Genomic DNA, 18,262 nt, shown 5'->3' on the forward strand with positions numbered 1-18,262 from the left:
GAAGAGCTCAGTCAAACTCATACATATAGAGTATCCTGTTTTAAGAGGATGCAACTCAATGATCTCAAACCTCTAAAGGAGGTTATAGGCTATAAAAACCCCTTAACACACTCACAACCCATTCTATGATTTCAAAAGCATATGGGATTTTATTTTCATCTGTGACAAGATGACTTTTTGGAGATACAAGGTTTGCAATGCTTTTGGGAAACTTGCCCTCCTGCTCATTATCGTCTTTATTACTTTGTCCTAAATGTGATCACCTCTTGCAGTAAATGAGATGAAGAAATACAGTATATGCGTAGATTTTCTAATCCCGATTCTCCTAATAGGATGAGGCTGTGCTTGCCCTACTGCACAGCAGACTGGCCATTAATGAAAAAGCTTCTTTTTTTCTCATGATTTACATTTATTATGTGGGCTAATCACTGCTGGCTGGAGGCTGTGTGGGAAATGTGATTAGTGTGTGAGTTCTAATTAACTCTGTGAAGCCTCTCACACTGGCAGTCAGGGCTCGGGGAGCTGCACGCTTAGATACACACACAGATGTAGAGCGCACGCACGCACACATACACACACACACACACAGACATGGCACACATACATGCATTCACACACACAGGCAAATGCACATGCACATGCACAAGCACATAGGCTACACACACACACACACACACACACACACACACACACACACACACAAACGCCCCATCCACCACTGCAGTGCCCAAGACATCCTATCACACAAGTGCATCTTGCTTTGAAACACCCATGGTGCGCGCACGCACGCACACACATACGCACACACACACACACACACACACACACACACGCAGCACCGACTCCGATGGGTGTTGTTGGTGACCGCGCGCCCCCAGTGGCGGCGCGGCGGCATTGCAGGTCCCGCGCCAGGGTTAAAAAGCGCCGGGCAGCGCACCGGGGCCACAGTGTGGGGTGTGTTTGAACAGAGAGGGAGAGAGAAAAGTTAGTGGCGGATTTTCTGGCGTTCAGTCCTACTGCATCTGTCGAGAGCAACATGGCCAACAAAGCACAGCAGCCTCCTCACCTCCACCTGGGCCGAGGTCACCGCATCCCAGTTCCTCGACATCTGGAAACATTTCGACGCCGACGGTACGTTTTTTGTATTTTCCATTTATTTTATTTTATTTTGTGGCAAAAGTTATCCCGAACTGAAAATGCATGAGAAATCTATGAATGAAATATCACCGACGCAGAATGGGTCGGATAAAAGGCAGGTTAATAATAATCAGTGAAAGAAAAAAAGAAACGTGCCTTTATTAAAAAAATAATTAGTAATTCGGTACATTTTTTTAGAATGATGCTATACAATATCACAGCACAACTCTAAACTATATATTATAACGTCGTTTAGGAATATTATAGGAGTATTATAGTGATAATGTGGGAGATTTAAAAAAAAGCCATAATGTAAAATAAGGTCACTATAAACTCACTATTGAGTACTACAGACACATTATAGTCCCTATAGGAATATTACAGGACTATTATAGGGACTTTTGGTTTGGGTGACAAGTTAATCTAAGCGCTCATTCATTGTCTTCATCGTTTCCCTGCTTGATTCATGATGAAATTACTGTTCTGAAAGCTTTAAAAAAAAAAAAGACAGGTAACCCAACACAGGGCATTTTCACATTTAAAGCTGTTTAACGGCTGATACCAGTTCGTGGTATTTTGTTACTGCGACCGCTCGAAAAGTTCGACATTTCATTTCATCAAATCAATTATTGATGCGGACCACTCCCGAAACGGACAGCGTGGTGTGATTTCTTTTTTTAGGCTTTTCCATTATGCCCATGCTGAGCCAGCCGAAATGATGAGAGCTTTTCCCTGTTTCTAGGTTTCTTTTGTTCATTTTCGTTGATGGATGGATTTGACAGTCTATAACTTCATCCCTCCCCTCCAATAGGCTATATATAATTATTCCCAGTGATATAGTGGTGAAATATAAAGGTGGGTAAACTCTGACCACCATAAAAATCCTTTATTCTTTCAAAAAAAAAAAAAGAAGGAAAAAAAAGGTTAATTTATGATTTTTCCCCCTATTAAAAGACACTATATCTCCATATAACTCACATCAACTTAATAGATGTACACGATATACTGAGTTCAGGCGGGTGTACCCTCCCTGCATCCCTAGTTCTTCCAGTATCCCATAGGCTTTTGTGCGTAATTACGCACCGTGCGCTCCAGGAGAGACGCGCATTTGGCCGAAAAGTCATCCAATGACAAACTTGCCCAAACGGCTTTATCCCGACATTTATCCTTTTATTCCGTTTAATAATGAACACATTTAAGTTGTAAAGTGTTACTTCATACAGTTTAGGGGCTATTTTGTCAGTTAAGCAATGCCTGCTGCGGATTAAAAGCGTATATAGGTAACCTAATCTATAGGTAATCATTGTCATTTTGGATGATTACACAAGTAGGTGCTTGTCACATTTATGTGGGTTTCTAATTAAATTGAACAGTTCGCCCAGAATGGGCTCATTTGAAGCTCAATCAATAAATGCACTCTATAGTCTCCCGGAGCCATTTACAGAATGAGGCTGGAAATAGCCCAATAGGAAAAAGGAGAGGCGGATTTATGTGACATTTATGTGATGTCTGTCAACATAAAAATGGTCCATATCAGCAGATGTAGTAATTTATTCAAAGACACCCCACCACCACCACCCTCCTCTCTCTCTCTCTCTTTCCCTGTCTTTCTCTCTCTTCTCTCTATCTTGGTCTGGGTCTTTTCTTCTCCCTCTATCCTCTGTCAGTCTCTCTACAGATCTGTCAGTTTTTCACTCTCTTTCTTTCTCACTCTGCAAAGATTTGTGTGTGTGTGTGTGTGTGTGTGTGTGTGCGCCTTACAATCTGTCTGTCCACACAGTATGTGTCATAAAATGGCACAAATTCTTTTATTAAGAAATTTCATTAGACATATGGCACAAGTTCTGTATTTTATTCCCCGCTTGTTCTCCAGTGAACATGGTATAATACACAAGATATCTGGGGCTTAATCCTTAAGGGAGGCTCCTGTACGGCCAGTTGGCCCTTTGGGTTGCCAGATAATTGGTAGATAACACCACATTGACAGTGTTAACTAGTCCCCTGCTTACCACTAGTTAGCTGGCACAAGCAACTAACTCCATTTTTCATAAAGCATAATTAGGTACTGGGTCAGAATGGGAGATGCATCTGATCGGTCTGATTTCTTGGCTAGAACTGCACATTGTGTAACTGGCAACCAGCAAGATGGACCTGCAACCAAACAAGACCTTCCTAGAAACGCCCCAAAAGAGAAATGCAGAGGAGACAACTTTATTGTACCTAGTCGTTTTATGTTCCTTTGGGATTTCTTTGTTAACGTGATCTGTTTTTAGGCCTGTACTCATGCTCAAATGTATTCCCAAGGGAAATCAAGGTGGAATGAGGAGCAGGGTGGGGGGGCTGAGCAGCTAAGCTCCTCTTCTATATCAACTACTGTGAAGGCAAAGCTGACTTATCACGTCCATGTTTTTTTGGGTTGTTCCAAAGTCTGAGCATATCAGCCCCGAGTCATTTCACACCCAGGTGTTTTGAGTCCCGCCGCCAATAGATTTTACATATCATGGTTTGCAACGAGCCACTTTGCAAATCAAATCCAAGCAGTGCATCAGCAGATTTGGCTACAGTGTTTGATTTCTGCCATCATTAGCAGGAGTGTCTTCGGGCTGCGCAGAAAGACAGGGGAGCTAATTTGTTTGTTCAGATGGAGTAAACATCTCCGGGTTGCAGGTAAAAATACACAGGAGGCGATGCACCCAGAGATGATGAAACCACATATTCCCCTGCCGGCCTGGGATCAGGTCTCATCTGGATTGTGTCTCTCGCAGCTCCTCCGCTCGCTGTCCCTCTCAGCTTTCCTACTATCTCAGTCACTTTTCCGATTCAATCGATTCAGAATTGGAAAAAAAAAAGAAATATTTGTTGTCAATTATTTCTAGTTAGGTTGGATATGACAAACTTTTGCGAAAAAAGGAATTCTGAATATAAGGCAAAATCTACCTGAATTGACCTAGTTGAACTGGGTGGACTGCACTCTCTTTTGAAAGGCAAATAAGTATACAGACTTCTAATATGCACTCACTTGGCACAGCTGCCCACTTTGAGAGTTTTCCCGTGTTGGAGTTGAATTTTAGAGTTAGAAAACAAAGTAAAGGGTCTCTACCAGTCTCTCCTGGGACTAGTGACGCAGTATCCCTGAGAGTGTGTATTTGGGCCAAAAATGGTTTTGGGAGCCTTTTATCTGGCCAGTTTGTGCAAGCTTTAAGTGCTTATGCTGCCACACAGGAGTGTGCAGAACGGTCAAACTAGAGTATATGAACGCAGCAAGACAGGCTCATGTTGATTCATATGCAGCGCCTTGCTTTCTTCATATATAAATGCAGTTCTTTGACATTTAAATTGAATGATCTGGAAGTGAATTGAACTCATCCATGAAATATATACCCACCGGCGATGATGTGCTACATCTGCCCACTAATATTTTAGAGTGAACTTAAGTCACAAGAGCTCATGCAGAAATAGCAGCTCTGATATTTGCTGCAATTGAGCAGGGGAGACGTTTGTGTGCGTTTGTGGTCACTGGAAATCGGATCGCTTTTAAATTTGCCTTTTGGTGGCTGTGTGAGACGGTTTGGGGCAATATGGGGACTTGGACGTAATTACTAATTAGGCCACAGTACATGTAGCATTTCAGAGGAAAAAACCATAGGGTACATTAAGCATATGGTTTGCGCTTAAAGGCATTGTTTGGAACAAAAAGTACTTAGCCTACATTTGAGTAAGCACAGCACAATCGCAAACAGATGCTCCCATTTGCACACTTATAACAGGCTGGATGGATCTATTGCTGCAGCCATTGAACAGATGCCAGTCCCCTCTCATATAATACCCATAAATCTATTTATATTATCGCTTTATGTTGTTCACCTCGCAGTTCACCTTACTCTTTGTTTAATTATCAAGCAGGCGATCTCTCTCCCGAGTGTGAACTCTTGAGTAAATGCCAATAAGACCCACAGGAGCGAGGCAATACAGCAGCAAGGCATTTCGCTGTCCCACTTATTGAGACGGCAAGGCTCGCATTCATGAGTTTTTGACATCACTCGGCGCACGCACACACACGCACACACACACACACACACACACACACACACACAGAGGGAGTGAGCTGTGGATAGAACAAAGAAGCTAAGATGTTGGTTAGATAGAGGGCCGGGGATAGATAGATGATGCCAGAGAGAGAGAGAGAGAGAGGGAGAGAGAAAGTGGATGGCATGATAATCTTTGTTAGTGGTTAATGAGGCAGCTCTGCCTTCCAGGGTTTTTATTGAAGCAGCCAGTCACATCGTTTGGAGCCATCTGTCCAGCCATTCAGCTTGCTTGTTGATAAGAGTATTGGCAGTGTGGCATTACACACTGTACCTGCCTGGGTGAAGCAGACACATCCGGTCCACCGGATACACAGACAGGGCGACAAAACACCGGGAACAATATGGATGATGACTTTGAGATGAGATAAGATTTTATTGTCCTGAAGGAAATGTGACAGATTCTAAACAGTTATGACGAACAGCGTCACTTGAAAGAAGCGACGCCGACTCTGACAAAATGATTGACAGCGCACGCTTAAAACAGATTAAGGTGCTTTCTGATGGATAGCAAGCAGCTTGAGTCCTTCATTGACAAAGTGACAGCACTTTCACAGACTTGATCATCTCAGGAAAAAGGGATGCTGAAATGAACTCTTCATTTTAATTTTTTTTTCATTACAGCAAAACTGTTATCCATATTGATTTGACCCATTTGACAAACTCCATCGCTGCTGGAGGCAGTATTGATTTCCACTGACTAAAAGAAGTTCTGTGGACCTTCAAAGATCTTCAAAAAAAAGCTGTTTTCCATTTATAGCTTCTCTTTCCTCTCCCACACACACACACACACACACACAATCTTAGAAGAGTGATCAGTTTGCATTGTGTTAGTCAATAGTCTAATCTATCGAGACAGAGAGGAAGGAAGAGAGATATTGGTAAAGGCTCATATTTGAATCAATACCAGGGAAAAACCGAGCCATGCTGGGATCTGTTTGACACTGTGACCACATCTGTGCATAATGCTGATGGGATTTTTGCATTTCAGCAATCTTAAGATACTGCTGTGCTATTTGGTGCCATATGTGTCATTATGGTCTGTGTGTCTCCTAGGTAATGGCTACATCGAGGGGAAGGAGCTGGAGAACTTCTTCAGGGAGCTGGAGGTCGCCCGGAGAGGAGCAGGGGTGGTGAGTCCAGGGACCGGGGAAGACTCATATTGACACTCATATTTTCAACTCAGATGTTGGTTGTATTCAGAATTCATTTGTGTGTATGTGTGTATATTTCATAGGACCCTACAAACCCCACATTCAGAGAAAAGATGAAGGAGTTCATGCAGAAGTTTGACAAGAACAAAGATGGACGAATTGAGATGTCAGAGGTAAGACCTGGAGACGCTCCCTCAACTTATGCCCAAAAATCAGTGGATTTCATTGAAAACCACTGAGTGGAAAGAAATGATAGAAAGAGAGCATACATTCTTTATTTCCATTAGAGGCATATGTGACAGAAAAAACCCTCCACTTCTGCAATATCAATAAACCTCCACCAATAGGATAAATCTGCAAATGACTTTTGGGTTCTGTTGTTCTTATGACAGTCCAGTGCAGAGACTTCGTTTGAACATCCAAGTACGAGATTTCTTTTTTTAATAATTCTAACTTGAGCATAGTCCAGCTTCTGAGGTTATGGTACTCTATTATTTATGTTTGAGATGCCCATTTGAGGCTTTGTAGACAAAAACTCCTCTGTCTCCATCTCCTCTCTCCTAGCCTATCAACTCCATCGTCTTGTTTCTCACCACTCCCATCCCTCTGTCTCTCTCTCTCTCTCTCTCTCTCTGTCTGTCTCTCTCCTCTAGCTGGCCCAGATTCTTCCAACTGAAGAGAACTTCTTGCTGTGCTTCAGACAGTTTGTTGGCTCCAGTGCTGAGTTTATGGCAGTAAGTGTGTGTTTGTGTGTGGATGAGTGGGTGTATTTTTTTAATCTAGGGCTGCTACCCCCTCTTGATTGACTTTTTTATTTGATTAGCTCTTTCTAATACCTTTGGACTGTTTGTACAAAATTGCCCTATACGTATTTGTTCACCAAGAAAGTCCTTTAGTCAGGGACAGACTTATTGTAATGTGCGACCATATACTGTAGAGCAGGGATAGGATTCTTCCCCAGTTGTTTTGAAGAGAACAAACATCTCATGAAAGCACACACAGAAAAGCATCCCCATGGTTGAGTCAGGGTTCTTCAATTCTGGTCCTTGTGGGCCGGTGTCCTGCAGACTTTTGGTCACCACACCTGCCGGACACCTTCCCATGAGGGCTGGAATTGAAGAACCCTGCCCTATACTAAATTCTGGTGCTTGAAGTCCAGTGTCCTGCCGGTTTTTGTTCCTCCCTGATAGCTAATGAGCCACACCTGGTGTCAGGTAGTGCAGACCAGGTGTGGCTCATTAACCATCAAGGAGGAACAAGGACTGTTACGCTGTTTGCTTCCCATTTGTTCTCATCGTTCACCATCAGGTACATCCTCGGTTGGCAAGTACATTTTATCCATCCTTGTGTTGTTCTGGAATCGTGCCATCAGATATTACGTCAAACGTGTCATGGAGGACACAAGATTGCACAAGAAAGCAAATTGAGAAAGCTTATGGCACATGTTTCCCCTGCTGTAGAGGCTTTGTAGTTGCGTCACAAATGTAGCCGCCACATCTGGTGCCATCATGGAGGTTCACTGGGGAATTGGCTGTGCGCAAATAATAGCTAAATATATAACAATCGGACAAGGAAAAAGAGATACCCGATATAGATAGCTGTGGTGTTAAAAGTGAATATAATAAGGTACTGTAGATTTATTTCCACCTTTAGGTTACTGACACAGTAAACTGTCTTGTCTTTCTCTACTCCAAAACACTGAGCTGTAGCTTGAACAGTCATCTTAGTTAACCTCAACACTTATTTTGGTGTTAGCTAACTAGCCAGCAGACTAGTAAAGCAACTTATGATAATTTTATCATACGATCAATGGCCACTACTAACACTTCTACTATACGTCAGCTAGTGTGAAAATGCGATGTGTTTACAAGACGGTTAGCTAACCAGATAGGCTACTATAGTTAGCTAGCCAACAAGTTGACATTATCGAAACAAAAAAGACATATCGGTGGCAAAATGAGTTAAAAAACCACAGAAAACAACCATGTCTATTCAATTCTGTTGAGATGGCCGATGCTCACTTCCAACATGGCTGCCAGAGGTTCACCTTAGAATATAGTAAATATGTGAGTTACTTGGAGCCACACTCTGCTATCCCTTGTGAGTTTGAATTTCACACTCTATTTCATATTTTACATATTGAACATACTAGAATATGAATTTGACTGAAATTGAGTCACTCAGTAGTACCTTCTAGTGTTTCCTCTATAGCCTATTCATTCAGCAATGCTGCGCCATTGCAGTTAATTACCACTATACTACTAGAGAAAAAAAAATCTAATGAACATTATAATTCAGCCTTATTTCCCCCAAAACAGCAATGCACTGAGAACAGAGAGCACTGGGATAATGTTTAAAATTAGCTTTTATATCACAACAAAATATCTAAGTATGAACAATTTTAGTGCTGCAACCAGCAATAGAACCAAAACTTGCCATATATAAACTTGCTATATATACATGATTCTATACATAAACGCAGAGAAGGAGGGCTAAATAAGAATTAATAACTTATGCTAACAGTCATAAAGATAGACTAGTAGAGCCAAGAACGGGTTAGCTGTACCCCGCAAGTACCTGAGTGGCCCATGTTTATCTATCTTGGTATGAATAGTGACGTATAGCAGTCTAACAAAAAGGACTCAGCAGTGCAGAAGATGGCCGTTCAAAGGCGCCATAATTGGAAACCATTTATTCTAAAAAACATTTCCAGAAGAAGAGAAAATGGCAGCCCGCGTGTTAGATCCGCTGCCCCGCAAGAACAGGACTGGAACCAATTAGAAACCAATTATATGACAGGAAGAGGCGGTCCTCGTCTCCTGTGTCATGTCAAAAGTACGAATAATGAAATGAGTCGGAGAATGAATGAAAGAGAAGGTGTAGTGTGTGTGAGAGAGAGAGGGAGAGAGCGAGAGAGAGGATGAAAAGAGAGAATGATATAAATGAAACGTCGATGGGAACCTGAGAAACGGAGTTGGAGACCAGAAAACAAGAGACGAGGGAGAAAGACTAATCACTCTTTGTTGAGCTGTGCGGTGTGGAGGAAGCGGGTAGAGAGGTTTTTAAAGGGTTAGAATGAGGAAGCAGAACCTTCTATTTTCAGAGTCATATATAATGGATAACGCCGCTGTAGCTCCTCTCCGCTGAACCCAGAGGAGGAGAGGGGAGGAGAGGGGGAGGAGGAGAGGGGGAGGAAAAAGGGGGAAGGCCATCCATCTTTGATAAGGAGCCCTTCTTTGGACAGGGACAGCTGCTAGATTAAAACATTCATTAAAATGACTCTCCTCTCCTCTCTCTCTCTCTCTCTCCCTCCCTCTCCTTCTCCTTGCCCTCTGCTCTGTATGTGGGTGAGGGGGATCGTAATGAAAACTGTTTGGATGGTTCAGGCTTTTGTCGTTCCTCCCCTCTGGAGCAGATCTCTGTTCTGCAGTCAAGAAAATCGAACTATGAGTACAGTGAAAGAGCAAGCTGGGGTTGGATCAGACAGGATTGATATGGAGGGGGAAATAAGAGTATCTGCGAAACGTGTGTGTGTGTGTGTGGCCCTCGAAATGCTTTTTGTCTCTTGGTTTCTTTTGTTCTTGTGACTTTGGTGTGTTTTCTTTTAGGCATGGCGGCGATACGATACAGACCGCAGTGGCTACATTGAAGCAAATGAACTGAAGGTATGTTTCATATTTGAGATTATGATTGTCCCCCTTCATCCTGTTCTAAACTCTGCAATTAAAACCAGACTTTAAAAAAAAATGTAAGTCCTTTCTCATTAACTGACCAACTTTTTATGGAAATGGCCCTACTATTATAATTCTGGCCATTATGATCAGTGACTGGCCTAGCATACTGATTCTGAATCATGACTAAAGGGCCTTTTAACAACCTTAAAAAAATATGTATTTTCACATCTAACTTCAAAGAATTCAGAGAATTATCTTTTCTATTTGCTGTTAAGGCCATCAAACGTGTTATCGGTTCATGATTTTACCAGATAATTAGCGTTTTAGATAACGTTTGACTATGTCTGAGAACGTTTATGGGTTCAGCAGCTTATTTCACCTTCTGAGAGAAATATGAGCATATGGGCGAGTAATGCCAGGCAGCAGCTTTGACGGAGGGGAGCTAAGTGGCTCCCGTACAAGAAATCCCCCGATGACCGAATGAGTGTTTTTCATGTGAGGATTCAGATGCAAAACGCTTTACAGACAGCGCAAACGTTATTTGCTTTTAGTCCAAGTCCTCTTTGGAAACGCCGCTTCAGAGTGTCTGAAGTGCGCCTCATCGGGGAGTCGTGCATTAATGGGGTCAGTGATTACATACGTCTCATGTTCGGATTAGGCTGTTTGGGTTGTTGTGGGATCACATTTATTCCAGTTGACCAGGTGCAGATGAGTCACTCAGGTGTGCCACTCTGAAAACAGTTTTTTTTTTTCTTTGGGTAAAAATGCAGATGAGATCTCAGGCAAACAGACATGTGTCAAGCCATATGACTTCTTTTTTTTTTTTTTAAGTTTAAGACAGAAAATCTTGCTGTTTTGTATTTGATTTGCAACTGGAAACTTTATAAATTGATTATCATGTGCAGCAGTGAGCAGGATGATTTCAGGATACTACACAGTGGTTTTAAAGCTAATGACAGGACACCACATACTGTAAGTCTCCAAACTATGAACTGTTTTCAGGGAAAGATTGGGTTTATACTGCATAACTCAGAGGGAATATAACCAACCGAGCGTACACTACCTCTGACGGTAGCACCGAGTCCCGATCCACCTATTTCAGCCCACACCATAAAAAATGACTCTAATGAGAGCTCTTGTGCATAGGACCCTAAACATAAGACCCTAAATTCAGTTTTATAGTAACTGCAGTAGATGAGTGAAGTAGTGGACTTGGGGCCTGCATGTTTTTTTTATCATAAATGAAACCTCTACTCAGCCCCAGAGCTCATTTTCTTCTCCGTCTGCACCTGTTTCTGTCCTCAGGGCTTCTTGTCAGACCTGCTGGAGAAAGCCAACAGACACTACGATGACCAGAAGCTCCAGGAGTACACACAGACCATAGTAAGACTCCCTCTCACTCAGAAACACACATACACAGAAACATGTCCGTCTCTCTCTCACACACACAATGAGTCCCAGACTATTCCTCACAGGTTAGAAACATTAGAAACACCGCAATATGCAATGAGCGTGAGATTGGCACTAGAGAGATAGCGCCTAGTGTCTATCTGGTCAAGAGGACAGCAGGGGCCTATTGTGTCGGTGGCGGCGGCGTAGTGCGGCTGACTGCTCGCGACCCATCGTGTCCCGCAGGTGCGTTCGGGGCCCAGCTGTGCCAACATCTGCCTCCTCCTGGAAGCCTCAGAGCTGACCTGATTCGCCGAAGCGGCTTCCCGAGCGTTCTCACATAAAGCTGTTCGTCGGTTTCTCTTTATAACACTATCACACAGTCGCAGAGCCACAGATGATACAGATAATTGACGGTAATAATTAAAGGAATATGCCAAGTTTTATTTCTGAAGTAGAATGAATGGAGTAACACCCTCTATCTGTCTTCCTCTCACACAAGACTTGTTTCAAGGGACGGTTCAGGACTTTTAGAAGCCAATCTTATAGATCACTAATAAAGAACCTTCGTAAGACATTTAAAAATGTGTTTGGTCTGGCACCAACCACTGTAAGGATATGTTAGTAATCCTTGTGCAAGTCAGCAGGACATGAAAAATCATTTAGAAAACATTCCACGCACTTCTATACTTGCAGTAAAAGTAATGATATGTTTTATAGCTGTTTTAGATGAATGGTTTCATACCCAATCTACTTGCACTAACACTGTGTAGTGGGCAGTTTTATGGACAGCCACTTTGTCGTACCTCTATTAAACATCTAGAACTATGAAAAAATATATATTATGGATATTTCATAGAGGGAAAAAGAACATGACTGCCCATTAAATTTCTCTCAACCATCTCAGCCAATGCAATTCTTCATTTCGTGGGACCTATGACAGCTAATAACTTAAAAAACCTCAAAAGAACTCGGAATTTTCAAGAAAATGAACATATTTCCACAGTAATAACCTCTAACAAATCCATTTTAGTAGAATTTCCCTTTAATCTCTCTCTTCTCTGTTCCTTCCTATCTCTGCTCCCCTTCCACTTTGTAGCTCAGGATGTTTGATCTGAATGGAGATGGGAAGTTGGGCCTGTCAGAGATGGCGAGGTAATATGCAATTGTCCTCGTCTTCATTCACCGTGTGAACGTTTTTTAGCAACATCCAGGCATTCTTCGCTAATGCTTATTCAACATTCGGCATATTGCCTTCTGATGTCCGTTAAACATCAACAGACTTGAACAACATTTGACTTCCTCTCCCACAGGCTTCTCCCCGTTCAGGAGAATTTCTTACTCAAATTCCAGGTAGGGAACACTGCAAAATATGATGCTTATACCCAGCTAAACTGAATTGAAACCACAAGGAAATGATCATACAAAACAAAAAGAGCATCTTGCATACACAACAGATGACACTGTACATACTTAATGAGGTGTAGCCGTTGCCCTATTTTTGAATGCTTATTGTGAGCATGTTTTGTCATTTTCACAGAGTTTTTGCTCACTGTGTGCGCTGCCATTTGTAGCCTGGTAATGAAAGTCAAACGTTATGTTTTTACAGGGTGTCAAGTTGACCACTGAGCAGTTCAATGCCATCTTCACATACTATGACAAGGTAAGTGACAGTCTATCAGTGGCTACTAGGCACAGTTGCTAATTACATAGATCAATAATTGTCATCCATTTTCGGTCGTGACCCCCCAAAACAGAGTGATACCTGAGCCCCAGGCTGAGAACCAGACAGAAGGTGTTCTGATGGTGGAGAGTACGGGCTTGAGTCCACATTGTACTGTACTGTCAGACGTTCCTCTCCTCTCTTATCTGTTCTGTTTCCACTATCTGAAAAGCTAATAAAACACAGTGAGATGACTTGGGGAAAGAAAAAAAAAATTCTGCTGTAGTAGGCTGTAGGCATAGAATTACAGCAGAGATAGGAGAAAAGGCTCAAGGACGCTCTTGAGTGGAGTTTGCCGGATGACTCAGCGCTATTTGTTTTGGAGTTTCCCTCTTGTCAAAATCGTGACTATGCAAAATGCTGGTCGGTGCTCCCCGCTGTCTAGGGAAATGAGTCGGGCTCGATGCACCTGTCCCTTTGTAAGCAGCTGAGGGTGGCTGAGCAGTGGTTCGGTTAATGGCAGTTTCAGCCACATTTTCCACATTAGGAGTAGATTGGTAGTGAGGAGATGACTAGAGTGCAGTGATATGGTATAGGAAAGAAGAGAATAGAGCAGAGTCTGTTAAATCATTTTTCTTGTTTATGATATCTTTATTATCTTTATTAGTTTTTGTGGGCCTGATGACCGACCATAATCTAGGCAGTGTAACATTAGGCAATCTCTGACTTCTATCGGCAACCAGTAGGAATCATCGCACAGTCCCCGATCCCTCTCACCCCTTTCGGTCCCTTTGAGGTACGGTGGCCTGTAATTGACATAAACAAAGTCCCATTTTAACAACAGAGACGAGTAAGCTAGCTAATCAGAGCAGAGATCCAACAGAAACGTCTGGTGACGAGGTAATATCATGCAAAATACGGGAAATATAATACTGCTTTTTCATTTGCTTTTTTGGCTTTTTAGTCTTCATAGCTAATATATGCGGTCATTCGCTTATAGCAGTTGAAGATGCCAGTAGGTGAGGGGGAGAAGACTGTTATTATAGTTTTTGATCTGTAGTTATTGTCTTGACCTTATTCAATATATTAACTTTGCCAATACTGTGGACAAGAGCAAGAAGTCAGAGTAGACCCGCTCCTGCTCAGCAGCAGGGGTTTGCGTGCATGTTCATGTCAATGGCTGGACTAAAGGCTTGTGCACTCTCTACCTCATGCGCTGAGTTCAGGGTCGAACATTCAATTATAGATGAGCCGCGGCGGTCCATTTATGTAGACAGTCTGCATATGGAACACTAGCATTTATGTGTGTAATTAGTTTCATCATTTTGTTATGAGCTCAACCCCTGCAGCTGAAACACAGGCAGCTGCTGTCACTGGTGCTGAGGGATTGTGGGTAGGGAGCGGCCAGACGGCAAAGTGTGGCAGGTCAACTGAACACTAACATGGCTCACAGTGCCAGAGCCCAGAACCGTGCAAAGCTTTGAGAATTTCTGAAATGCAAGATGGCACGCAACGAAGACAGCCGGGCCGCTACCTGACGCTGCTCCACTTTCCCATAACTCTGCACAGTCCCACGACTTTAAGCCATACAGGGAAAATGAATAGAATTCGCACTTTATCTCCCAAAGGTACAAAAATAAGACTGGCAAGACGCTAAATCTCTGAAGTCATCATGAGACTGGGCCTGGATGAATGCAACATCGTTTTGTGACGGTGCCTGGGGAAATTTCCCTGCAATTTGGACATATTTTCTGGCTCAAATCTCATAATGCTACTGTAGGATACAGCTCATTAGCTAGTGAAGCGGCTCCATATTGTCTTGACATCACAGACGCTCATCTGCATAGAACTGCTAGACACAGAATAAGAATTAATTTTAAAATCATCATCTCTTGAAAGGCCATTTGGCTGGTGGGTGCAAGATGGCTGCCATGAAATGTTTGAATAATGTTTTCATAGAGATGAGCAGAAGAACAGTCTGTGCATGGAAATCAGAAAGTTGAGAAGTTGGAACAGTAAAGGCTTTACTTCACTAAACATTGCACTGGTAGATATTATGAACATTTTGACTTACTGAGTTTCATGCACTGCCCATATCCTACATGAAAAAAGATTAATTTCCATAACATAATCAAACCTCTATGACACCTATCATAGTTATAGAGGGAGATCACCACTTTCTATCAATTCATGTTTTCCTATATACACTTAAAAAGGTCGAAGGGGTGTGACATGCAGCTGCACATTGCTGGCCTGTAATGAAGTTGTTGTATAACAGTATTATGTTGATGAATTCTGCCTAGTTCTCTGATCTCAGTCGTTTCAGTGTGTTTGGGGGGTAAAGTGACATGTGTGGTGTGTTGCTGTCTTCTCTCAGGATGGGAACGGCTACATTGATGAGCAGGAGTTGGATGCGCTGCTACGAGACCTTTACCAAAAGAACAAGAAGGTGAGACGATGTCTTCAGTAGAAGTGTCTGGATCTGAACAGTATATACCAGTGTATATCACGACTCAGTGGGCTAATGCATGTATTGTGTTTTTTTTTCTGTGGGTTTGGATCTTGCTTATGACTTTTGGCAAGTCATACCCTCTCTCCTGCTGCTCTGTTATTTACCATATATAATAAAACAAATACCTTAAAAAAAAATATCAAAAAAGAAACATAGCACTATTTTAGTAGGCATTATGCATTGTGTTATAGTGCTGATAGAAGCACAAAACATGCCAAGCTGCTAGCGAAGTGTGATTTTGACTGTTCTGGTTCCCAGTGCTGCAAAAGCTCAGATCAGAAGCCTTTAACTCTATGTGTTTTTACTACTACTTTTAGCTTTATTGAACATTGAACATCAAAGTCTATTAGCTGTCTTTTGGAGCTCCGTCCAGGATACGGAGGCCCGTCCAAACACTTATTAATTAGACGGTTTGGCTGACGTCAGGCTTTACCGCCGTTGTCAAACCAAAGGCACGAGCGCAGGATGAGCTGATTTTGCACTGTGCGCTGTGTTGAGATCAGTTAAAACCATCCCTTTGGCACAAAATGTTATGCTTTGTCCAAATTAAGTGTACACTTTTGATTTGGCTCAATCAGCGGCTCAGACATCTATTTTGCTGGTAAGCACAAGACTTGGGACTTTAATTACTTGAAGTGATTCAGCCCAAGAGGATGTGGATAGTCCTTGCTAGCAGGGATGACATCAGTAGCATAAGTTATGGTTAGGCTAAGACATTCTACTTAGCAGCAATTTTCAAGGCAAGTTATTCCCATGTTGCTGTTTGTACTTGGCTTGAATTGAAGGCTAATTCTTGTCCAGTTATAATTATGTCTCTTCCCGCCTCTCTCTGTGTTCCCGTCCCCCCTCTCTCGTTCAGGACGTGGACCTGAAGAACCTGACAGGCTACAAGCAGAGCATCATGGCCCTGTCCGACGGAGGCAAGCTCTACCGCAGCGAGCTGGAAATCGTCCTCTGCAGGGAGCCCATGGTGTGACCTTTCCTCCCCTCTCGTTGCGAAATCATCCTTCTCTCTGCCCGCCCCCGCCCCCTCCCCCCGCCCCCTCCCCCCAAGACCACACCCACTTCCAGCTGCTTGCCGACAGATACCAGGTGCATGTGCCGGACACCCCCCCCCCCCCTCATGTTATAACTTCAGAATGAATGACAAGTGCACCGTCAGCACAAAAACTGCTCTTCCTTCTCAAACCTCCGATCTCTGAAACCCAAGTTCTCCTCCCTAACCCCTAAACCTCTTAGCTTTTCACCCTCAGTATGAAAGCCCTTTAAACTGACCCTCAACCCAGACCACTTCCCTCCTTATCCCAGTCCCTGCTCTATCTGATTCCCAACCCCACCGGCCAAAACCCCAAACCCCTTCCAGCTCCCAGTCCACAAAAATGACCCTCTCACCCCGATAATAACCCCTGAACCTCGACCCCGTCTCTCCCAAACCGCATACTGACTCCTCCATTCCCTCGCTCTTCAACTTCGCATTAAATACAATATATAGTAAAACATAACTGCAGACAACTGTGTTGAATTTAACTTTTATCTCATTTATAGTATGTGATGGAACCGATTTGATCCCCCCCCCCCCCCTCTACTTTTCCTGAAGCCATCTTGTTCCATTCATTCTCTTCTGTACTATCGCCATGTTATGATTTCATTTTCAATGTTGGTTTTTGGCTGATACTGTCAATTGAAAATACTAATAAAATGTCTTAAGATAAAGATGCTCTAATTTTTGACATTGTATGACTATGCATTTTGTTGAATTACTTGTTTCCTCTTTTTAACATCCACTGAACTGCACATAAAAAAGAATTTAAAGAGCAAGACCCTGTATAATCCAAAGCCATTAGGCCTTTATTATAAAGCTTTATTATAAGAAAAATTGAAACTAACCTCAGCTGATGTTGGGTTGTCAGTGGCAGGCAACTTAACAGCAGCAACTACAATCTCTCATGCTTGCCCTGCAAATGTGTTGCTTGAAATATTATACGTTGTACCATGAAGTACTAGAATAGATAGTGTTTACACTGACAATCTGGAACATGATACAAATAGATGCAGTTTCATTGTATTCCCCTCTACTTTTGTTTTGAGTAGTACTCGCTCTGACAGCTCCATTTGCAGCATAATGTCATTCTCCCCACACCAAGTCAGCCAGCTTGCATAATGATCCCAGAAACAAATGGGCTGATATTGCTGATCCCTGCACTGCGCGCCATAACCTGTTTTTTTTCCCCTTGTGTAAATGAAAGGAGGCAGGATAACATCACCTCACACTTCTCCTCTCCCTTTGAGTTGCATGCCGAACCTAAACTGCTGCATCTTTAGAAATAAAAGGAGGCAAAGGGTAGCCCAAACTAAGTGACACACACAAAAGTGTTATTCCTCTAATGAATGACTCGTTCATCTATATTGTAAATCCACACATGTCAACACAAGTTTTCAACCAGACTAAAGAGAGGCTTACCCACAACTGTTTCCAGTTAAAAATGAATTTAAAATCAAATTATATTTCTATTTTCTTACAGTATAGCGCCAGTCATTTTGTTGTTTCTTGGGAAATAAAACACTGTTGAGGAGCTCCAGGCTTACACAAAAGAGAAATTTACACAAGATGAAACATCAAAGTTTAAAAAGCTTAAAAAGCAACCACA

The 18,262-nt window shown here is 42.5% G+C and overlaps 1 protein-coding gene across 1 annotated transcript; it reads left to right on the forward strand.

Moving 5' to 3' along the window:
• Positions 1–953: 953 nt before the first annotated feature.
• On the forward strand, positions 954–17,326 carry LOC139663696 (calretinin-like). Its single transcript, XM_071542415.1, is given in 12 exon segments — positions 954–1,075; positions 1,077–1,131; positions 6,279–6,355; positions 6,460–6,549; positions 7,030–7,110; positions 9,985–10,041; positions 11,356–11,433; positions 12,539–12,594; positions 12,753–12,792; positions 13,049–13,102; positions 15,480–15,551; positions 16,474–17,326. Coding segments are annotated over 12 exon segments (816 nt in total). The 5' UTR covers positions 954–1,036; the 3' UTR covers positions 16,591–17,326.
• Positions 17,327–18,262: the final 936 nt, after the last annotated feature.

The sequence above is a fragment of the Centroberyx affinis genome, unplaced genomic scaffold (genome assembly GCF_046629955.1).
Source record: "Centroberyx affinis isolate AG114_WGS23_722 - 3 ecotype Tasmania unplaced genomic scaffold, CSIRO-AGI_Caff_v1 ptg004100l_1, whole genome shotgun sequence".
Taxonomy (NCBI): Eukaryota; Metazoa; Chordata; class Actinopteri; order Beryciformes; family Berycidae; genus Centroberyx; species Centroberyx affinis.